At 41.5% G+C, this 24882-nt stretch overlaps 1 protein-coding gene and 1 pseudogene across 1 annotated transcript; one reads left to right on the top strand and one right to left on the bottom strand.

Moving 5' to 3' along the window:
• Nucleotides 1-4121: 4121 nt before the first annotated feature.
• LOC139729074 (uncharacterized) lies at nucleotides 4122-6112 on the top strand (annotated as a pseudogene).
• A 1468-nt stretch (nucleotides 6113-7580) lies between these two features.
• Nucleotides 7581-24049, bottom strand: LOC139729037 (tubulin epsilon chain-like). The gene is made up of 13 exons (XM_071639961.1): nucleotides 24025-24049; nucleotides 21339-21358; nucleotides 20358-20464; nucleotides 19849-19915; nucleotides 19013-19128; nucleotides 17650-17771; nucleotides 16161-16227; nucleotides 13692-13812; nucleotides 12357-12559; nucleotides 11334-11474; nucleotides 10278-10418; nucleotides 8796-8970; nucleotides 7581-7730 (listed from the first exon to the last, which is right to left on the bottom strand). The coding sequence occupies exons 1-13, from the start codon at nucleotides 24047-24049 to the stop codon at nucleotides 7581-7583; spliced, it is 1455 nt and encodes a 484-aa protein (XP_071496062.1).
• Between the last annotated feature and the right edge of the window lie 833 nt (nucleotides 24050-24882).

Below are 24882 nucleotides of genomic sequence, written 5' to 3' on the forward strand. Positions count from 1 at the left end.
ATATTATTTGTAATCCATATTTGATTATGTAACCTTTGTATTTGATGCAGGGCTCCCTTGCAAAGCAGGCCATTAGGGCTCTGAACAGGACAACCCTGCTATTAAAGAAAACATAAATAAATAAATAAATAAATAATAAATAAACAGCAAGGGAAAGTCCAGTTCATCAATGAATGAAGAATATACATCGGACACTGATGATGTGATGTCACTTGACAGCGATGATTCTGGAAGAGAAAATGGCTCATTCAAACTCGCTGTCTGCTCGTATGCAGAGGAGTTTGGCAACAGGGCAGCGGGTAGAAAGTATGATGTGGATGAGAAGAACATTCGACGCTGGTGGATGAGAAGAACATCCGACGCTGGCGGCTGAGCAAGACTACCCTGCAGAAGATGCCAAGCAAGAAAAAGGCCATGAGATCCGGCAAGGCATGCTGGCCAGAGCTGGAGCAGCAACTTCTCGCGTGGGTCGTCGAGCAGAGGGCTGCTGGGGACGCTGTTGCCACCCAAGCACTCCGCTTGAAGGCACGGTCCATCGCAGATCAGAGCGGCATCGAAGACTTCAAAGTGGGTACCTCCTGGGCCTACCGCGTCATGAGGCGCCACGACCTGTCATTTCGGCGGCGCACCCACATCGCCCAACGTCTCCCCAAAGATCTTGAAGAGAAGACCACCAAGTTCCAGCGATACGTCATTCAGAAGCGCCGTCAGCACAACTACCCTCTCAGCTGGATTGGCAACGCTGACCAAACGCCGCTGACGTTTGATGTACCCAGCAACACAACCATCTCGGCGAAGGGTGCGAAGTCCGTCAGCGTGACAACCACGGGGCATGAGAAAGACCGATTCACGGTGATGCTTGCCTGCACCGCTGACGGGGGCAAGTTGCCACCCTACGTCATCTTCAAGAGAAAGACGATCCCTAAGCTACAGTTCCCTCCAGGCGTCATCGTAAGGGCTCAGGAGAAAGGGTGGATGGACCAGGCACTCAAAGACGCAGCATGCTCGTGTTGGACGCTTTTCGATGTCACCACACGGCCCCGACGAAGGAACTGCTGAGAGACAGCAACACAGATCTGGTGATGATCCCCGGAGGCATGACGTCCGTTCTACAACCACTCAACATCGGCGTGAACAAGCCGTTCAAAGATGGGCTACGGAAATGCTGGTCAGACTGGATGATTGAAGGGGAGAAGTTCTTCACCAAGGGCGGCAGAGTGAAGAAGGTCGATCTGCCAACAATCTGCGGCTGGATCAAGAAGGTGTGGGATGAGTTGCCTCCGTCAATCATCCAGCGAGCATTCATGAAATGCAGCATCAGCAACGACCTCAACGGCTCTCAGGACGACCTTCTTTGGGAGGATGAGATGGGGGAGTCAGGCGACAGCGGGGACAGCGACGACGACTTGGCCTACCACGATGACGAAGAGCTATGGCGTGTCTTCGAAGAAAGCAGCGACGAAGAGTTTGAGGGCTTTTAAAAGCCCATCACACCCCAACGGCCTTTTTTAAGGCCACACATATTCAAGAAAGAATAAGTTTATGAGTCAAAAGAAAGCATTACACTTTACATTTCGTTTTTATTTTCAGTCAAATAACAACACACACACACAAAAAAGAATTGTTACAAATCCTTTTTTTGAATTATTTTTCTTTCCTTCACAGGTTTTGGAGATGTAAAATTTAATATTACGCTTCTTCATCAATATCATACAAATTCAGTTTCATTTCAGGGTTGACAACGAAAGTATTGTTTTCAATTTGAGATTTTATTAACTTACAGTGCTAAATCAGAACGCCTGCCCGACGCTTCAGAAAATTACGCATTTTAATGGAACTCATTCACGTCCGTTTCACAACGTAACATTTCTCTTTCTCATTTCTCTCATTTCTCGTTTCCACTTCTCTCAGTTCAATTCCCGGGATACCCAAACGCTCGTGACATCGGCATTCTCAAACGTATAATGCGTCACATTAATATCTTTATCATCTTTCAGATTCAATCACACTCGAGTCACATTCTCTGACGCTCCGGATATCGGCATTGTACATTCACACGTCCACACGATGTGGAATTTCCGCACGCACATTTGCGTGCTTTTATTCTGTTTGGTCTTTCTTCCATCCCGCCTCGGAGCTTCGAAACTCATGGACTGATATATTTTAAACCTGTAAAATCAATGAGAGAATGGTTATCAGCATACGTAAATTCAATGTCTAGTTATGGTGTAATTTCTTTTTTTTTTCCCATGCATTTTTTTCCGTATTTTTTGTCCGTGATTTCCTTCTTTTTTCTTTTTTTTTGCGTTGCGCGAATCGGGGCTGCGGCCTATACGGCGCTGCGGCCTTTGCGCCGGCGAATACGGTAGTCAACTGCCCGAATAAAGGGAATTTGCAGTTCTGTCGGAGTTGATGCCACCGCCATGCAATTGAGTTTGGCATCCGATGCTGCAGAGCACAGTGCGGGAGATCTCTTGGACTCCAGCTCGGAAAAAGAGGGTGGGACCTCTACAGGCTCTTCTGCACCTGTCCGGCAAGCAGCCAAACGCAAGGCTCCCTCCGTTACCACTCTTTCCATGAAGGCTAAGAAATAAGCCTTGACCACCATTCCATACAGGTCCTTCTGCAAGCACCTTGCCAAACAAAGTAAACTCCTTGTACTGGCTCTTGCCAGTAAAGCCTACTTATTTAGTAAGGTTGACTCTGGTTCTGTGCTCTTCAGAAATGACCATGTCCACCCTTACTAAGGCCTAGTAGCACTTACATGTAGTACATGCATTAATCCTTGGTTTTCAACATAAATATCAAATGTCTAGCTTTCACTGGGTATCTGAAAAGTGTGTGAAGTTGTCATGTTTATCTTGACTGTGGTTTTGCAGCTTTTACAGTTCTTTCTTCATTCCTCCCTTACAGGGACCTAGTAGTTCAGTCTTATGTTATTCTTTCATTGCAACATATAGAGCTCTTTATATAAAAAGAAGTTATTGTTTTTGCTGTCATATAAGTGATGCTTTGATAATTACGTGATTTCATCTCAATCATTTGTGATTGCAATACATTTTTAGTAGTGTTGAATTGTAATGGGAAATTTCATTTGGAATCCATCACCCCTGCAGAATGGTTTTGGCTTGATCTCAATTCCAGCTGCTCTGCAGTTTATAGGCAGCTAGAAATGCTCACCCGCAACAGAAATTGTACAAGCATATCTGAGATAAGATTGTAGCTGGCAGAGATGCCACTTTTAAGAATTTATTCCAAAATTTTGATTTTTGGTTTTATTCATTTCATTCATTTTAGTCCTGTTTTGGGTCATTTTTACACTAATTTACGTCTCTTTTCAGGGACACATTCAACATCATATAAACATTACAAATTCATCCATCTTCCCTTTAGATACTATTTTTTCAGTCAAATCAATCAATACATGATTTATTTTTTTCTTACACTCTAAAAAGCTGCAAGTATATTGTTTTCAGTTAGATCTATGATACAGACATCATTATACTGAAGTTCTTTATATTGCCTGATGCGCTGTTGCCATATCTTTTCAGATTAAAGACATCCATGTAAAGAACGGAACGTACAGCTTTCCAGCTTTCTAGCACTTGTTTCCATTGCTCATTCATACTGGTTCATAAATGTTTTGATTACCATGTCGTATTGAGTACATCAATGTATTATATGAATGGATTTCTTCACTCGTCTCAAATCTGGTTGTTTCCCCATTTCTATCTTTTTTGAGTTTTCCTGTCGACATCATATTGGAATCGGGAGAATGTCTCCAAATACCGGAAGAAGTGACAGCAGCACCAGAGTTAAACTTACCAACATGTAAACTGCCAATTGAATGAATAACCATCGAGTATGGCACTGTAGGTGACAACAAAACAGTCTATCGTGTCAAAATCGTCGTGTAAATCTGCTGGGGTGTTTTTCATTACTTTTATTACTATTTTCGTTGATCTTCTCCTTTTTCATCTATTCATGGAATGTCTTGTTATCAAAAAATATTTAACTCTGCCTGGATGGCAGAACTTGTGACAACCAAATTGAATAGAAAGAAGAAAGACAGTGTGCAGGAGGAGAGAGAGAGAAAAGTGATATCAGGAAGGCATTCGGTAATGATACCCCCTGGAACATCGAGAGAGATAATGTGCAATGTACGCCTCCACCTGGAAGATGTCCCTACACATGAACTTCCAGATGGCCTGACTGCAGAAGCTTCTCCTGTAGACGTAACCACAAGAAGCAGAGCAAAAGTAGCTGTCCCTGTCATCAATGACAAAAACTACCCCGTGTCCCTCCCATCGTACACATGCCTGGGGGTATTAGCAACAGTCCACTCAGTGTTACCAGGGGAGTTACTACTAGAAAGTACTGCAACCAAGACACAGAGTGGCACAGTGGGAGAAGTGTCGGCCAAGACTCAGAACCCTCCGACCAGGACTCCGCCAGTAGACCTGTCCCATTTAGATGAAGAACAGCGACAAAAAGCAGAAGCCATGTTGACGGAGGAGAGTGATGCTTTTGTCAAGGACGAACAAGATATAGGATGTATCCCTACCCTTCAGTTACGACTAAGTAACTCTTGACGACCAGACGCCAGTACAAAAGACATACATGGCTGTGCCCCCACCCCTGATGAAAGAAGTGCGGGAATACTTGCGTGACCTTATCAGCCGAGGTTGGATCGCCAAGTCCAAGTTCGCATATTCATCCCCAATTGTATGTGTGCGCAAGAATGACGGGACACTACGGTTGTGTGTATACCACCGTTAGCTCAACCAAAGGACGGTGAGTGACCGGCAACCAATCCTCTGGATTCAAGACACACTTGACACCTTGGGAGGCAATTACAGGTTCACCACCCTCGACCAGGGGAAGGCCTATCATCAAGGGTTTATGGATAAGGCCCCTCTGACTCCCTCAGTAACTCGGCCAATCCATGAATGTTCTGATTCTTCCCCTACAAGGGTAAAACCATCGGCACGACAAGTATTACAAGAATTCTTTTGGGTAACACCTATATGAAGCGAACACTTGTCGGGTAAGGTGCACCCTATTGCAATTGTACAGCGTATGATAAACATAAAAAATGATATGATATACAACATAAATGCTACTAAAATAAAGACATACAGGCGTGCATACATACAAAGTACATTTTAAAAAAAAGAAACGAAAAATAATGGATATCAGGTGAGTAAGGCATCATAATAAAGTATGATGTTGGTTGAAACATACGATGACTCCAAAGATGTGAAATATCTGATTGGATAAGTTAAACAGAGGCCAAGAAAACAGTAAAAATCATTCAATTCTTCAATCAACGTTCAAAACGTAAGTTGAAAGCAGAACTGGAACAAAAGAAAGCACAACTGAGTGTGACACAGTCGAGCCTTTAATAGAGCTCTGTTTGATGAGTGTGCAGATGAACTATGGGCCACACAAGATACAACTGTCGAAAGCTGCGACCTATTCAACACAAAGTAAAATGTTGTTTTTGACATACACATGAAGTGGCTTATGCACAATCTGTTCAAGAAATCAATCATGCAGTTCATGCACAAGGAGTCACCCCTCAAAATTGTTGGGGCTTTGTGGATGGAACAGTCCGGCCCATCGCTCAGCCAATCAGAGACCAGAGAGTAAAGTTCAAAGGGCATAAAAGAAGCCACGCCCTCAAGCATCAATCAGTCACTGCAGCAAATGGCATGATTGCAAATTTATGCAGCCCAACTGAGGGGAGAAGGCTCAACTGTTACATGCTTCGCGTATCAGGATTGCTTCGACAACTAGAGCTTCACAGCTATGGCCCACAGAGCAATGTCTTTTGCATCTATGGGGACCCTGCGTACCCTATAAGAGCTAAACTCACAGTGCCCCTTCAAAGGAGCCAATCTTGACACCTGAGCAGGAAGTCTACAACAGATCCATGAGCTCGGTCAGGGTCAGTGTAGAGTGGATGTTCGGAGACATAATCAACACGTTCAAGCACATCGATGTGTATCATGGGAAAATGTATCATGTTTCAGGACTTCTCACAAATGCCCATACTTGCAATTGCCTGTACAGCAATAACAATCAAAGAAGTATAATTCTCAAGCATTGATTTACACTGTGGGAGGTGCAAGAAGGATTACAAATTAGGAACATTCTAAATTTTGTATCATCTATCTAATCAACATCTGAACTAGACATCTCCTCTGTCTCCGCTTGTTTTACACTAAAAGGTCTGGGACTGATAGAGGTTAGCTACTGTATAGTTTCTCTTACAGTTAGACAGTAAATCTAGACTAATCTAGCAGCAGAGATGCCAACCTTGTAAATTGCAATGCAGTATTCTGATTGCTGAAAAGATGTATTTTTGATGGAAAAACAGTATTTTCACCTTTCCCCCAATAGACATTGATTTGTTTTAATGAATTTTGGAAAAAAATGTATTTTCCATGAAACCTGCAGTATCTTGACCAAAAATAAGTACTAAATACTGAAAAAAAAAGTAAGAGTTGCCATCTCTGTAGTAGAGACTCTAAATCAATCTAGATTTGGAGACTCCATAACTTGCAAGGCTTTCCCTTACTTTGTATACATTTCTATTAGGTCTACACTCATGTTGTCAGTCTTTGAGTTTTAGTCTAAATTTTACTCCTAAATTAGATCTATATTCTCTCAACAGACGTTGGAATTCTGGATTACACATTGAACAAAGTCTTCACCAAAAATTAAATAAGATCTTGTGAACAGGGGAGATGCGTAATACCTATAAGATGTGATCTATGTCCTTTTTATGCTGCATTTTAGGTGTCCAGTAATGTCGAATAAGTAAACTGTACGTTTCTTTCTTTCTCCACAAAATAGTATTCACATGCAAACACAGAGAAGGGCCTCTAAATGTAAGGCACACACTATACAACACACATGTGCAATTCTGCACTTTAAATTATTGTAATAGAATGAATACAAGACTGGAATGACTTGGTTTGATCAAGGCACGTCATAAAAGTTACACAGCACTTGACATTTTGGCTATGCATAGAGTGAAAGTTGCATAAAATCTGTCATCTGTCAAGGTGTACCTAAACATACAAGATGAAATGGAGGCTGGCCTACGATGTACAAGCTTTATTATCATATACCCTTCATTTCTCTTTGAAAACAAACCAATCAAAGCACTAGGAGCCCATAGAAGAAGCACACTCTAGAGTACTGGATTAAGAAAATAGAGAACATGATCATCTCAAACAGATGCTGAGCGCACATGAACGCAAACATCTAAGCGCTATGATCCATACGATATGAACAATAGATTGTACCGCATAGACTCCAACGTATGTCCCTTGGACTTAACGTTACGCATACATTCTTCAAACGGCTTTTTTACTCCGAGGTCTACCTTGGACGAGCATGAACCATGCGTTTACAGCACGGCATGTGGCACATCCTTAGCCGGTAGACCACTGCTTCTAAACATGTACATCGAGTGATCAAACCTGTCAAACATGCTACCCTGGAGATGTCCACATGGCAAAAGAGATGCGCTGTGTAGCGACGATCCCGACGGCAAGTCTTGTTGAACCTCAAGTTGCGACGCTCAGTCTGGGCACGGGGTCAGCCTTGGTCGTCTCCAGCTTGCGGTACTCCTCGATGAGCGACGACAGCGACTCCAGGCTCTCTGCAAACTCGCTGCTATCCATCCCTTCCACGGTGGTGTAGTGGTGTATGTGGGCCTGGAGTTGGGGGGGGGGGGGGGGTGAGCAAGAATATCAGAGGTACATCACTCCACTTTTCTGTGGACATCAGGATACTGCTTCAGTTCTGAGGGAGCAGCTTGATATAGGGGATGAGGTTCCAACTCTTAAAACTGAAGGTTCCTTGTTCAAGTTACTAGAAGCGCATACATAACAAAAGCTAGGGATATGTAGTGGTAACATTACATGGTAATAATGGTCAAAATTAATGAAAAATGGTTGCTAGCCAGAGGTGAAAGGTCAGGGTCAAGGTCACAGGTCTCAAAATTTAATTAGGCATAATTTTCTGTAAATGAATTGAGCTAAGCTTCAATTTGATAGTATTGGTATTTGATGTTATGGAGAGAAATGCATTGTACATAAATCTTTGTTCCAGAGAGGGTGAAAGATCAATCCTTGGGCAGTAATCAAAATTTAAAAAAAAAACCTCCATCAAACTGTAATAGGTGGTTTTCATAACATATTCAAATCTTATGCATACCTTCTAAACAGGAGGTTGTTCTTGACAACCTAAAAGCTTGTCCGAGGCTTGTCGGACATAGCATCAAGTAATTTATGCAAACTGGATTCCAGCAATTGAATATCATTTTAGAAGAGCAGGTTAATGGAATAGGTTGTCATTATGTTCCATGAGTTTGAATACAATACGAAAACGGCCTATCACGTATCTGGGCAATTACCCCCAGAGGGCGATTACCCCCCGGCTAAATACTTGTTAGTGGTAAGGTTAGAGTAAAGATTAGGGTTAGGGTTAGGTTTAGGGTTAGGAGTTTGGGTTAGGGTTAGGATTAAGTTCAGGATTAGGATTAGGATAAGGGTCAGGGGAAGGGTCCGGGGTAATTGCCCTAGACCCGCCTATCAAACATCCTGTACCAACAGTAGGCAGTGACTATATGAGAAGCGCAAACATCCCAATTAACTGTATACAGAAGCTGAATAGTTCTCATTTCTTCTACCTTGTACCACTTAAAGACAGCATGGATTCAGCTACGTAACAACAGAGCCATGACCTATCCAGAGATGTGACCCCTGCGACCTACTGACCTTCCTCTTGTACAGGCGTGTGAACCGGTCGCGCAGGTCTGAGAAGTTGGTCCTCAGACAGGTGTTGTTGGCCATGGTGAGAAGGGAGTAGGGATGGCCGACAGGGGGGACCGAACAGAGCCCAGTCTTCCAGCCGTCAGTGTTCCAGTGGATGAACTGCAGAGATGGGCGTAACCTATGATGGAATAGAGGAATGTTTCACAGAGAAAAGGTGAGATGATGAGTCAGTGATCTAGGGTCCATTTCATGAAGTCATTATATAGAAGTCTTTGCATAGATCTCAGAATGGCCAAAGTCACTCATATGTAGCTATGTGTATGAAAGACTTTCAAAGAGAAGCAAAATCCATTTCATGAAGCCTCTCATATGTGTATCTTATGAGCAAAAAAGTTACTCATAAAACTTTCATGAAATGGACCCCTGGTCTGTAAAACAGAGGTGCATTGTATTACCCACACAGAAGGTGAGGTGTTATATAATATGAGCGAAGAGTCTCTCATAAGACTTTCATGAAACAGACCCCTCGTGTGAGAGACGAATCCATAGAGTTGGTAAGAGAGCTGGAGAGAGTCTTTGGAGTTTGTTTTTTTTTATTTTTGTTTTCAAAACAGAGAAAATAGCATACATGTAATTCACATACATCACCTCATTAAAAAGGTGAGATCAATGCATATTTGAGATATATCAAAGAATTTTGGCTACACTCTTCACCACTTTCAGCCAATCCTTGAATACTGTGAACTAAAACTGCCTGATTACAAAAAGAAAAAAGTTTGATGCAAACATACGAAAATAACCCTCATCCTAATTCAAATCCTCACATCAAACTAAACCTAAAACCCTATCACAATTTTAACCCTAACCCCAAGTCCTTGGAGATAATAAGACCGAAGCAATTGCTGCAGGAACAAATATTGTGTCACCATAAAGTCGATACAACTCGCCTCAATACCCTTATTGACCTTATCTAACACTCTCTGGATACATCTAAAATTCCACAAGAAAAAGAAAACTGTTTGGGAGTATCTTGACGCAATCTCACAAACCACACACTTGACAGAAAAAAAAAAAAAGATATTCGAACAAGTTTATGCACTTTACAGAGACTCCAACCCCAAGCACCTTCTGATCTGGAGATTCTCCCACCAGAAACCCCTAGCAAACGGGAGACTCCAACTTGCACGACCGCGAAGTTCCTTGAGGCCGGGGTCCAGGGTCCGCTCAAGGGCCCTGGAAGCTCTTGGGTTCTAGATGCTCTCTCATGCTATCTAAGGCTTATTTTTCAATATACGATGGCACAAAGAAAGAAATCATTTCAAGCGAGAGACACAGAGCCAGGGCGGGAGAAATCAAATCTCAAGCAGGAGAACGGGAGATTTTGCAAAAATGGGCTTTAGGTGGGAGATCTCCCGTCGAAAGCGGGAGAGTTGGAGTCCCTGACTTTAAGATGGTTGTGCACTATGCAAAAGTCAAAAACAGTACCTGTCTATGTTTCGCCTAATGTCAGACACCTGGACGTCTCCCCGGCACATGAGGGCGCAGGCCAGGTACAGACTGTTCTTGGGATCAGCTTTCAGAAGTTGGTTCTCCCGCGAGAATGCGTCAGTGAACATTTGATCCAATCTACACAAAGGATTATGATATGATATTATTAAAGAAAGGTTTTGCAGAAGTTTACAAGACAAGTCCACAGGAGTAAAGCAATAGTGTTAAACTGGAAATTTTGCAATGTGGAAAGTTTTGCATATTTCGCGAGACCAGGGCCCTGTTTTATGAAGAGTTAAAATTGATTGTAAAGTCGATTTCTATGATAAGTCTATGGCAGCCTGGGTTTTAAGGAAATTTAAAATTGATTTTATCTTTTGATAAAACAGGGCCCAGAAGCCACTGTGAAAATAAAAACATGCAAATATTTTTGCAAATCATATGCTCCACTTATAAATGTCTTGATTCCCCATGATTAAAAAAGACACGAAATTTATCTTATCTAGCCAAGTGCAAAAAGTTACTCGCTCAAAAATAACCACTTTTACAGTAGCAGATATTGTCTTGACCTCACTAATAATTTCTGGAAGTCAAATGACTACCAATGAGGTACACAGCTGTTAAAGAAGCAGATTGCATTGAAGTGCAGAGTGGATAACGGGTAAAATACTTTCCTGAAGTTAAATGGAAACAAGTCTTAATCTTCTGTCTGAAGGGAACATGATAAGAAGTGCAGAAATGTTTGAAGACATAGGAATGTTGCTGATTTTCACTTTTAAGCTTAAACACACTAAATCAAAACTAAAAGCTACCTGCTCTTACAGTTTATTAAAAGGTTAAATGAGCTTGCTGATGAGATCTATCACCTTACAGAGTAAGCAATCTTGCATCGAACAACTCATCAGCCATGACAAAATAATTTTAAAAAAATACTGATTCTTCAACAGAGAGCATCAACTGCAGTTTCTGGGAGGTTTGAACCGAGGACCTTCAGAGTCTTAAAGGAGCATCCTACCACTGAACCACCTTGTCCTCAGCAGCTCAGCCCTTTACCTTCTTGCTGGTATTCTGAGACTGCTGGAGGTGTAGAGCGGGGTCTGGCTGGTGACGAGGTAGTGGAGGCGGGGGAAGGGGACCAAGTTGGTGCTGATTTCGTTGAGGTCAACATTGAGGGAACCCTCAAAACGCGATGAACTGCGGGATGTGGAGGAATATATATCAGAGAATGTGGTATAGTAAACCTCATTGCACTGTGGTACAAAGGCAAATATCTGCAGAGTAGCTGTCAATTACTGTATACGCCATATATTTCACGAGTCTAAGTTTTCGCGAATCGAGACTTCCCGACGATTTCGCGAGTGGTTAAATTCGCGATCGTGGAGTCCCCGTACTGAACGGGGAAATGTGTACGCGTACGTCACATTCATATCAGGATTGGAGTCAATATTTTCGCGTGTTTTTAATTTCGCGAACAGCAGCTGACTCGTGAAATTCGCGAAAATAAAAACCTCGCAAAATATTCGGCGTATACAGTAGTAGACACTTTCTTACTCCCCTAATCCCTAGTGTGTCACCACGGCCTTCCTGTCAGATTGAGGCACATTGCTACACCTGAGTGGGCTTGCAAACTTTACAACAATGTCCAACAATGTCCAGTTTGGACAGCCCAACCAATGTCAGTGAAAAAAGCCTGGCAAGTTGAGCTAAGTACCTGAGCACATTTAGGATTAAACAGTTCAAATATGCATGGGAATACAGGAATTAAATGAAGTAGAGTCCAGGGTAGTAGATGAACCTAACAGTGTGTACCACTGATCTTACATCTGGATATCTCTTTGGCCCATTCACACTGTACATTACAAACAAGTGAAACCATCGCACCCCCATCTAACCAGGCACGCTCTATGGAGATTTGCATGCATATTCCAGCAGAGACTGTCATCCAGATCATGTGATGTTGTGAGCTTCACACACAAGTGTATGGGCAATGTGCGCGTTAAAATGGCAGCACATTGGCTTCTTAGCGACGGGACTATGAGATATCTAGATACCGCCTTCGAAATCAATGATGTGTACCTTGTCAGATTGAGAAGAAGGTTAGCCACGACGTTGTTCATGTGGTCAAACGGCTTCTCCTGGCCGGGCTTGGTGGTGCCCCCTGCTCCCGTGACCACACTTCCCTGACCTTTGACGTGGCCGGATGAAGCAGGGTAGACTCGTTTCCCAGGCTGCTCCTGAGGTTGGGCCTGGTAGACCTTCTGGCAAATGTCATAAAGGGCCTGGTAAAGAACATCAAAAGATGATGATTAAAAACAACATTGAACAATAATGATAAAAATGAAAAGGATGATAGGCTGGTATACAAAAGGCAACAGCACATACTAAATTATCCTTTCATTTTATGTTTATGCTCTTCATGATCATATTACTTTGGAATGAATCATGATTACCACAATAAAAGTTATCGATTGAGGGTTAAAACTCTAATGCAGCATTTTGACAAAATTAATATTTGCATTCTCTAAGCTTCTACATGACATGTTCTGTATACTGCACACAGCAGTGGAACAGTATTTGTTGGAACATTTATTCGAATTGCAACTGATTGCAATGAAAAACCTCGACGGAAGAATTTCATGAAGTTGAATAATTCAATTGCTTCTGTATTTGGGAGAGACATAAAAATACAAGTGCAAATCCCATTCAAGCATGAAGGCATGAATTAAAATCTCCAGTGTAAATGTCACGACAGATTTAGACCCAAGTACTTTAGAATCATTAGACATACACACTTCCACAGATTCCAAGTCAACCCTTTGTTTGATGTTACACAGACCCTATCAATGACAATATTAAATGCCCTTTGCATAAAATATTTTAAACTACAAGTGTGGGACGGCATGACAGAAGTTGGTCAAGTCTAAGTATACAAAACCACACATTTCTGGTTGGCGCAGTATTTATTTTATCATGATTTTGTTTTCTCTTGTCAGTGTTTCATAGAGTGATCGTAAAGTAAAACAAAACAATTCTTCCATTTAAGCTCTTTGCTGTCTAGAAATTTGACTTGGGTGCAGACTTTTCAAAACCCCCTTGACTCTGTAACTGATTCTATGTGCTGGTTTTCTGCTGCTGTGCAATCCGCTACGCATGCGACAATTGGTCATTACTAGCCGATCATGAAATGTTTGTTTGTGCCAAGTTTGAAGTCGTGGTCTTTAAGCACGGAGTAATTGTGATCTTATCAGATCTTATCAGATCTTGACATCAGTCATGTCAGTCACAATGATCACAGAAAAGTTTTGAATGGTTCGAAAAAACAAGACCTTGCACAAAAACACAGACACAGACACACATACACACACACACACACACACACACACACACACACACACAAACACACAGCCATACCTGATTCTCTATGGGCATGACACAGTCTGCACATTCTGTCAGCTGCCTCATAGCCAGGACACTGTTGTACGGCGAGGTAATGACGTCATCGTCACTGCTCGGATACACGGCCGTCACAAATCTTTCATTGCAGGTAAAGAATAAAAACACAGAGAATGTTTTGAATCTTTCATCAGCCTGTCTCAGGACTGATGCACCTAATGATGGAAAAACAGAAGCAAATCATTCTAAATAATTCCCATATCACCATGTTGATGAGTGGGGCTGCAAGTACTTTAACTACCCACTTGGGATTTTCCTCTACTGAATCATCGGCATAGAGGACTTCTCTAGTACTCTCCACTTTCCTCTGAAACTGAAGATTAAGCCATCAAGAAGCAGATGTCATCAGCAGCATTAACAGGATACTTAATGCCAATATCTGCAGTGTGGCTGAATTTTCCAAAGTGATTCAGAAGTTACCTACTATTAACATAAAATGTTTTTGCATGATTAATTTTTGAGTGGCTCAAAAACATATAATTTGCAGGTTCTTAAATTTGAATTGCTCGCTCAAGTGTTTTCATCCAATTCAGAGCAAGGACAGAATTTGATTGGATATTTTTCTGCATGAAAATTGATGTGCTGCCTGATTCATTCAGACGTACAGCCTGCACAAAAAACTACTGCATACAAACATGACATCACATAGTACTGGGGCGTATGCACATTCACACACACACTAGTACCACAGAGGCATCACTGACAAAGTGCACAATGCAACCCCTTCAAAATGTACGTAGAAAATCGTAAAGACATTCTTGCGGGTTATAGAAATGAATGAATACATATCACCAGCAATAAGCAAATATCACCATGTTAACAATATTCCAGGGAAATACCAAAATATTCAACTTGACCTTTGACCACTGATCTTTTATGGATTCCCGAGGAAACAGCAATTCTCATGGTTATTATTTGCATCAAAAGATAAAATGGCTGCATTCTTTCAGATTTGTGTCATCATCACAATCATCATCATTATCATTCCTTTGGCATAAAAATGATAGTTTCAAACTTTTGCACTTGTCTTTGTGGTCAAAGCAGACCCTTGTGATCATATCTACTATGAGAGCTATTAATCCCAACAGATGCTTGACTTGTTCCGGTACATACTTTCTTCACAAACGACTTCCTCACAAATTGTAAGTAAAAAGTAAATGCAGCCAGTCACTTGACTCTCGTTAACTTCTTCCTTATACAATGCTGATCTGTCAAATTTATATTGTCATTAGTGCAGTCATTGCAAAATTAAACCATATAAAAACTTACTGGTAGTCATTCTGGCCCGAATTCACAAAGGTACTTTAAATCAAATCCATCGTTAAAGTTAAGTCTATGGACTATTTAGATATTAGAATCAAGTGTGAAATAGAATACCATTCACATGCGTTTATGAGCGTACAATCATTATCGGATTTCGATTAGCACACAATGTGATCTGTCTCTCACATTTACGCGGACAAAATTTGCATAAGGCCAAAAAAAAAAAATGTTGCATTGGCGTAACCCGCCCGACCCTAAAAATTCCGCCGACCCCATGATTATTTTTTTTTGCTATCGATATCAAATATCTTGTTGATTGCGATCGCGATCGCACAAACCCGGAAGTGGAAACGGCTCTGGGGATATCGGATGTACGAGGGAGAGATCTAGCGCCTCGCATAAGCCTTCCTTGATCAGTACGTCATCTGTTTCCAACACGGACACGTACTCTAACAAGATTTATTCAGTGTATACGTAGCATTCAGACTGCGATGTATTGTGCACAGTTTTGCCATAGGTTTCTTGTGTGGAGAACTTACACGAATCTGTATATGTGGGACTGTAATAGAGATCGCCGTGTGCGATGAAAAGATCGTACATATGGGTCAATTTGCATCTATCTTATCTAAGTCAAAATAGTAAAATATGAAGTGAAAACATTCAGGATAGGGATTTCAACATCTTTAAATTCTGTGAAGGGGTATAATTCCAGTAATATCGGCCTCATAAATGATTTGTAGAATAGATGAACACAGCACATTCGGTGCAGCAGTTGTAACTGTTTACTGAGCTGAGCACGAGTTTTATACGTAAAATGCAGGTAGCAAAAAAAAAAAAAAAAAAAAAAAAAAATCCGCCCGACCGACCCTATTTGAAAATCTCATGTTACGCCAATGCAACAATTTTTTTTTTTTGGCCTAATCCATGGACTAAATTCAATCTATCTTTCTGAATTTAGGCCTCTGAGTTCTCGTGTTGCCAGAAGCTCTGCATGGACGAACTATATATAGAAAAGCAACAACAAACAAAAATCTGACTTTGCTTTGACTTTCAATTGTTTGTCTGAAGTCCTACAAGCTCAGTGAAGCCTCATTTTTGGTCACTGAAGTGGCCAGCCAAGACAGAAATATTACTCACAAACAAAAAAAAAAAAGAATTACTTACCTATATACATCTGGATAGAGATCTTGCAGCTGACTCAGTATGGCTGTTCCTACACCAGAACCAGTTCCTTTGAAGGGACACAAAAATTTATGTGATGGTCATAGGTCAAAAGTTAGAGTGTAAGGCCTTAATACCAAATTCACAGGCATGCAGAGTCACAGAAGGTGAACAAGAATGGTAAAAGTTTCCATGAAAATTGGATAAAAAAATAAGATTCTGGAATCCTCAAGTTTCATGTTTTTGACGAAAACTGATGATAATTTCAAGGTATTGATGTCCCTCCAAAGCCTTTATACAAGGTTGCTCAAATTCAGCATACTAAGGAAAGCTTTGAGTAAAGTTTAGTGGTCTTGCCCCCTGAAAAAAAAAAAATCAAATGGAAAAAATGTTGACCAATCTTGCAGCTCATGGGATGTATGCAATGAAAGTGCACAAACATGTTGCCACAAAGAGATTTGTTGATGGCTTCAACATCCGGATGAACTGTATATCTAGAGCAATGCTTTTAAAATCTCACTTGGAGTACAGAGCAGAGGAGTTCTGTCAATAGACTTGATTAGGCTTCCTTCTAACAATTATGAAGAGTTCTGTAGCATATGCAGAGTAGGACAAATATTGTGTGTTTGATTTTGCTGAAACATTAGTAGAGATGGTATAAATTCCCACAGACATGTACATTGTAGCAAACAAAATATGTTTGCATCATTAAAGAAAAATATATTAAAAATATCATGTTTGCTCTCCCCAAGGTTTGTTATGGCAGCCTACACACAATCAACCCCTTTGTGCCACATTATTCTGCTCCTGCAATGCAGGAGTGCTTTTGAAAAACATTGCTTAAAAAGCAATGTATCTCTTTATAATGATAGAAATACATAGTTGTAGAGAAAGATTGTAAGATTCGCTGTGAAGTAAATCTTTTGACACTCAGATATATTCGAGAATCCCTGTGACAAAATTGTGTACATCTCTATCACTGATCTCTATGTAGGTACACACAAAGCCAAAGAATCTTAATTGGAATCAACCATTAATAAGAGCATGCTGGGATGCAAATACAGTGTATTTGCCGACTGGTGTTATTTGTGGCTATCGAATGTACCCCAGTGGACAGCAAATCGAGATCAATTCAATCAGAACATCCGTGTTTCCCCACGCTGCAGTCTCTACAATCGGTGACACCACATTTGCTCCTGCGACAGTTACTCCTGTCATATTTTCTCCACCGATTTAGGGTCATGATAGGGATCTAGGTTTACTTTCATGTCAGGATTAGGATTAGGGTTAGGGTTATGTTTGTGGGCAGGTTCTATGTTTGGCTTTCCATAGTGTGCAAATATTTCATGGGAGCAATTATCCCACGAGGATGGAACCTTAACCCGTTGAGGACAGATTGATTTTGCTGCAACACGCATTTCCCATAGACACCTGCCCGAGTATACTCTGGACTCGTCCTTAAACGGGTTTACATCTATCTGTTTCCGTTTACCTCCGCCCATGGAGTGCATGACAAAAAAGCACTGGAGACAGTCGCACGCCTCGGCTGCTGTCCGGACGCATTCCTCCAGCTGGTCGCGGTACTGTGCACCATAGAGCTTGTGACCCACAGCCCTACACACAATACACAAACATGCATAAGAAACAGCAATTTCGCACTTTGCTATTAAAAGACATTCTTGTTGTCATCATTTCTGCCCATTAAGAGCTTCACACTCTCATTTCTAGAAAACATGGGAGAGCAATGCTCTCCCATGCCAAAAAGTTAACTTTTCAGGGTGTCCAAAGTTTCACACATTTCAGCTGAACAGGGTTATTTGTCATTATAACCACATAGACTGACTAGAGGAAGTGATGATGTCAATGATCGCATCACAAGCCTTCCACTGACCAGTCATAGCTGCCAACATTCAAAGAGCAAAATTGGGGGTATTCCACAGAGCAATCCAGGGTATACTCATGTGTTACATACATGCATCTCAAAGGGCAAAAATTTATCCCAAATTCTGGGATATTTTCATATTATATTGTGTTCCAGACACAGTTCCAGACCCTGGACCTGTATTTCAATCTTAGCTTAATTGTCCTTCCTGTAGTTGTTGTTATTTTTTTTTAAATACTTGACATAATATAGAGAGGAATACCAGGTATAAAATTTTGTCCTTCACAATGAATTGCAGCTAAATCTTCCTGTGCTTTCTTTGCCAACGAGCACAAATGTCTGGAAACTGTCCTTGAATAGAGATCACCCAATACGTGTAAATCCATCTAATTTCTATTGTGTCACATTTACCTTCCTACTAAACTCAAGCACAATAATCTGAATAGGCTTAAGCTGTGATTACATCAAATCCGGCACGGATCAAGGAACAGGGTTTTTACTATGAAGCGCCAAAAGGAACCATGGCTGATTCTGTTACAATATCAAGTCCCCACTAATAATTTTGTTACAAAATTAATCTTCTACTGTTGATTTTGTTGCTCTTGTTTTGACATAAGAATAACAGTTTAGGTGATTTTGTACTGAATTGCTGATTTTTTCATATAAACAGAACAAGACATGGTTCCTTTTGGCGTACCATAGCAAATACCCGGCCCATTGCCCGTACCATGCTCGGTGTAAACGTGCCATTACAACTACATGTAGGTCAAGGTTGGATTGATTGCTGAATAGTATTGAAAAAGCTGGGCAAGTTAACCTGTTGAGGATGAGTCTCGAGTAAACTCGGGCAGGTATCTATGGGAAATGCATGTCGTAGCAAAATCAGTTCTTCCTCAACAGGTTAAGATATCAAAGTTCCTAGGACATACAGGGTTATACACTGTCTTTAAAGTGAGAATCTGTGAAGGCCTACCAGTTATTGCCACACCCAGACACGTCGGTCAGTAGCTGGCGATGGTCAAAGACATCCCTCAGTGACCCCTTCAGCAGCTCGTTGACCACACCCTCCTCCATGTCCACCAGAACGGCCTGAAAGTGATGTCATTGTCAGAGGACACCGCATCAAGACTCTTCACTCAAAAGATTCCCTCCGGTCAAACAACATGTGACAATAAACTACTCGATCTCACCTATGCTTAACATTGGCCAGGTAAAAGCAAAGGTTTACCCCAGATCAGATACAAGCATTAATATTTTACTGTGCAAGTTAAAAATTTATGCAAGTAAAAGGATTTTGTCCTGTCCTTTTGATTTGACTCAGGCAAGGTTGACCACAGGACAACACTTGAGCTTAGAGAACATAATACATGAGGTGATTTCATACAAAATGAATGCAATAACGTGCTCCGACGCAGCATATCACACCCCCCCCCCCTTACAAAAAAAAAATAATAACAGACAAATAACAGCACAATGTTCTGCTAACAAATGATTTATGATTGATATAGTCATGTGCAATCCCTGCTTTTCTCAATGACATGTCATACACCATAACACTGACAAGAATGGTGGAATAAAAATGGACAAGCATCCATGTATCTTCTCTAACAATGAAAGTGTTGAAATTGATCATTTCTATGCCTTACAAGAAGTCTTTACTCAATAATATGGTTTTCATTGAACATTTATATGCCAGATACTTTCTGGAAAAGGTTGTGCACCTGGAGTTCAAAATGTCTGAAATCTGTTCCAAATTGCAATGGTTTGTTCACCGAATATTATTTTACTACAATGTAAGAATGCCCTCACCCTGGCTTTCAAAGATGAGATTTTCTGCTTTCCATCCCCAACACCAAGGTCAAGAGGATTGCTATACCTACAATAACATAAAATAAGATAAAATTGGAACATGAGAAAACAAGAAAAGTCATCTAGAGTGAGCTGTGGATAGCCTTAACTGCATAATTAGCTACTGTAAATATAGATATTCATGCAATTAATTGTTCTCGCTCTGCTGAGTAAGATGAATTTCACCTATTTTCAATTCAGTGGAATAGAGACAATGCTAGCAACTTGTGGTACACATAACATGCTAAAATATTCGCTTTTCTATTTTCACGATAGTCTCTGGTAGTGTGAAATGCTAAAAAAGCTGCTTTAGTAAAGATAGTTTGGGCAGGAACAAAGGCAGTTCACCAGTAAGCAAGTGTGCGTGCATCTGTGTGTATTAAGCTAACAAGGGTAGAGTAATGTAGAGAGTGGTGTGGCAAAAATTTAGTGGGGAGGGGACAAGAGGAAGTCTTCCCGGTTTGAGATACCTGGCATCCACATTCCTGAAGAAACTGCTGAGAGACTCGTCAAAGACCCCCTTCTTGTTGTAGGTGGCATGCTCCCTCAATGCCAGGTCCCAGAATCGGCAGCCAATCTGATGAGAAGAGAACCACGATGGTTAAATACAATGAGAAAGATTAAAGTGTATGAAACTCTATATTTAGCTGCAGTCATCCGACTTCATCTCGTCGACCCACGCCATCACCAGCAGACCATAGGGCCCAAATTCACAAAAGGTGGTCCAATTGAAACCATGGTTTAAACCATGGACAATTTGTATGGAGCGCCAAGTGTCCCATGGCCTATTCGTTACGAAATCAGTCATTTTGTCCCGGCGAAATGACTGATTTCGTAACGAAATGACTGATTTTGTAACGAAATAGGCCATGCGACACTTGGCGCTCCATACAAAGTGTCCATGGTTTAAACCATGGTTTCAATTGCACCACCTTTCGTGAATTCAGGCCTAGCAGTCTCTGCTAAAGACCCTAAAATAACGGTCCTGCCTCTCCAAGATCTCAGCTTCAAGTGACAAAATTTTCCTACTACTACTGTTTTATACACCCTTCTCAAAACTCTTTTAAAGCTATCGCATAATATACCACTGACAAACAAAAGGGTGTTGTCTTCACCTGGACAGGATGCCTGTGTATAGAAATCTAGACTAGCATCAACACATTGCTGAAATACTGAAATGCCAGGCTGCCAGTAAAGAGCAGCACACTGTGCTGGGGGAGCCAAGTATTGACATAGAATAATGCTAATCATTCACCACTCTATACACTTTACAGAGACAATAAAAACAACATATACTGACTCCATGGAAATAATCTCAGTGGCTATACATTATGAATATGAACAAAGATCGGGGGAGAAATGACTTTTAACACTAGGCCTAGACGAATAATATCATTCATCAAACACTGGATTGCAATCAAGCTTTGGCCTCTAGGTCATTCAAAACTTACCTGGTTACCGCACTGCCCAACTGAAAGTGAGAGGAAAAATATGAGAAAATCAGTCATCAGACATTTATCGATATTTGGAACGCAGTGGTACACAGCAATTAATGAAAATTGATGCAAATTTAATCAGCCACTGCAGTTGTACATGGGAAAGAAATACAAGATGAACATGCCAAGAACATTTTGCATTGTAGTCTCTGTTAAAAAAAAAAAAAAAAAGGTCATCACACTGTTAAAAAAAAAAGGTCATCACACAAACGGTTGTCATGCTTACAGGTGTACCAACCACAAAATACAATCCTGTTGAATAGGAACAAACAAGCATCTTGTAATCTGATGCACATTTAATACCTGTACTGAATTATTCAGCCAGGTACTCATCTGACTTTGCATTTTTCAGATGTCTCAAAACAAAGAGTCAAAATACGGTGGCGGTATGCATTCAAACTTGTTAATTAATGTTAAAACTATAAGAAATGAGTTCAACCTGAGCTTGACTCGAGTTTCATAAGGCTGGCCCTTCATGCATGTTCCTGGCCACTCGTACTCATACCATTTGTTATCACAGGAATGTTTTCCAATATCATTCATATGAATTTACATTCACAGTACATCTAAATTTAAGTGCATCTTTTCAGACATCCCCCCCCCCTCAAAAAATAAAAAAATAAAAAAATAAAAAAATGAGGGCCAGGCACTATATGTGCCTTATGTAGGCCTTTGTCTAGTGTCTAGTCAAAACATTCATGATTTTACCATGGGACCAGGCATGTAACAATTGCACTGTTCTGGCTGTAGATCTACTCTGTTGAAAAGCCACAGGTACAATATGGACGTTTTAAAATCCTTCTCTGATCTCCTTCTTCTTCTTCTAACTACTGCTAACAAAGACTCCACAGCTGGGATATTTGGTTGCAGGCAAAAGGTGGCTAGTACTAGCAGTGTATAAAAAATGACCCTCCTGAATGCAAGTTGAATTATCCACATCATCTAACCTTGCCACATGACCAGCAGTTAACCAGAACCATCTCAAACATTCAATGGTGGAAGATTCCATTCTGCCATTTCCTCAGGAGGAAGGAATATTTGTATTTGATTGTAGGCCTATCAGTCCTTCCTTCTTATACCCAGTCAGCAAGTGAAGGAAGGAAATTGAAGATTTTCTAGCTTGGATTCCATCAAAAGATACTTTTGATCGATAGTGATTGATAGTGATACTTGTCAAAAAATATAGCAGCAACGTATGATGAATGGATTTAGAGTCTATCTATTAAGTATTACTGGTACTGGTAGTGGTACAGTTTTTAAAAGTGCATGGTCCCAGTATTTTAGTCAAATGCGTACGCGGGCGCACGGCGCAAGTTTCCTATAGAGACCTATGCTATCGACTTCTCTTGGGCGCTTCCGCTTTGGCCCACTCTCCCGAGTCTGAAGAAGTCCGATCCACTGTGTCAGTGGTCCGATCACAGTTCGGCTCATGATTCAGCTCAGGGGGATGACAGCTTTAGCAAATTTCTTTTGTGATGTCATAATAAGAAGCACATATGCACACACCCTGGCATCACTACAGACTGTGTGATGCGCAGAGAAGACAACGAAGGCAACGTTACTTATTAGCAACACCTACGCGCTAATACTCTTGATGACAGCTCAATTTCGGCAATCTTTGTATCAATGCCGACGGTGATCGGCAGTATCATCAACAGCTCTACACTACCGGGACTATGCCCCTTTAAGTGCAAGTCTGAAAATAGCCTGGCAGTCCTCAAAAGGTGTTTCCACCTCACTACTCAGTTCTGCTAACATGGAGGAGACACTTCTGCCTCTGCATTTAGCTGGGCCCCACTTCATAAAAAGTTGATATGACAACAACTCTTGCTGGAATGGCAATTGTCATTAGTAACAACAAGAATCCAGCTTCCTGACTGGCTGTTGCTTCGGGAAATGTGAAAGAGTTGACATCCTGTTAAACATCTTTTAGTTTTGGAGTTTGAACTTTGTTGAAGACGAATCAGCTGCTCTGCCATGTACAGTTTAAAGTTGAATTTATGATCTTGCTTTATAATTAACTGGACAAGTAAGGTAATCAACTGAAGGGCCATGTCTATGGTCGTTTCTTTGCGAAAAACAAAAACAAAAAACATGGCACCGGTAGGGATCTAGACTCGACCCCGGGATCGATAAGCGCCGAAATTTCTTCAGTCCCACCTACTGCGGCAGCTGTGTGGTAGCTGGGTTGTGGCCACATCACATGTAGGCAGCACACGTAAACCAAACGTTAGTAGGCCTTCATGACCTACAGACCCGATAGTACAGGGAGGTTGAATAGGACTTCTCTTCTCTTCCCACCTCCCTGCACAGGCCATGGAGCTACAATATTGTAGCTCCATGCACATAGTTGTTACAGACCATGGATTAGCTCCATGCATGCAGACCAAGCCAGGCAGTCGCTGCACGGTGCCTGCCCAGCGAGTCGCGGGAGCAAGACGCCGGTTGATCTCGGCGCGGCGTTTGCTTGGTACACGACACGCAACAATCCAACATAGCTAACAACACGTAGCGTTGATCTAATTTTTGTCCAGTCCCAGGTATAATAGATCGTCTACTAAAATTAGCCCCCCCCCCCCCCCCCCCAGCCTTGGCAATCATATTGGGCACATAATCTACCCGAAACATAAATTAAACTCACCTTGTACAACTATTGACTGTGTCATTTCAAATCCAGGCCATTGACTCTTCTCTCCAGCTTTGACTGTGATTGAGTGTGTAGTGTATACGTAATAGTGAGTGCGTGCCCACGTGCATATTATGTGCAAGCGACAGTAAAGTGGGAACCAGCCGATCCGGAGGCGAGGCAGGCGCCTATGCATTGGTACTAGCATGCAGGGAGGTGAAACGCTACCTCCCTGGTAACTCACCTTGGTAACTCACCTTGGTAACTCACCCTGGTAACTCACTTACACAGGTGTGTAGGTACCACCAGGGAGGTCCACCTCCCTGGTACTAGTATTCAGCGCGATTTTTTGAAAAGGTGCATGACTCCACGTGTCGAGGGCCTTGACAAAAAGCTATAGTCCAGGGGCGGGTCCAGGAATTCCGTAAGGATGAGGGAGCACAGTAAGATTATTTAGTTTATTTACCATTTCCTGGTTTCACCAGCTGACAAGAAAAAATAAAAAAAGCTTTAATCGCAATGCAATCGACTGACAATGATCAATAGTTTCTTTTTTAAAAAAAGAACAAAAATGATTAAAGGGAGGGGCGCACACGACCCCTTTCAAGATTCTTTTTCTTTTAATCTCAAGGGGGAAAAAAATCGAAGGGGGCGGTTGCCCGGTGCACCCCCTCCTGGACCCGCCACTAACATTGACTAACGCCAATAGGCCTATTAGCAAGAGTGCCCAGGAGATCAGAAGGAGGAGGAGGAGGAGGAGGAGGAGGTGTATGAATTAGACATGAACAACAACAACAAACAGAATATATAGGAGAGGAGTACTCTTCTCATAATATCCGTTTATCTAGGTGGCCGTTGCAAATCCATCCTAAT

The sequence above is a fragment of the Diadema antillarum genome, unplaced genomic scaffold (genome assembly GCF_040938485.1).
Source record: "Diadema antillarum isolate AM-2024a unplaced genomic scaffold, OU_Dant_1.0 seq00000217_RagTag, whole genome shotgun sequence".
Classification (NCBI taxonomy): domain Eukaryota; kingdom Metazoa; phylum Echinodermata; class Echinoidea; order Diadematoida; family Diadematidae; genus Diadema; species Diadema antillarum.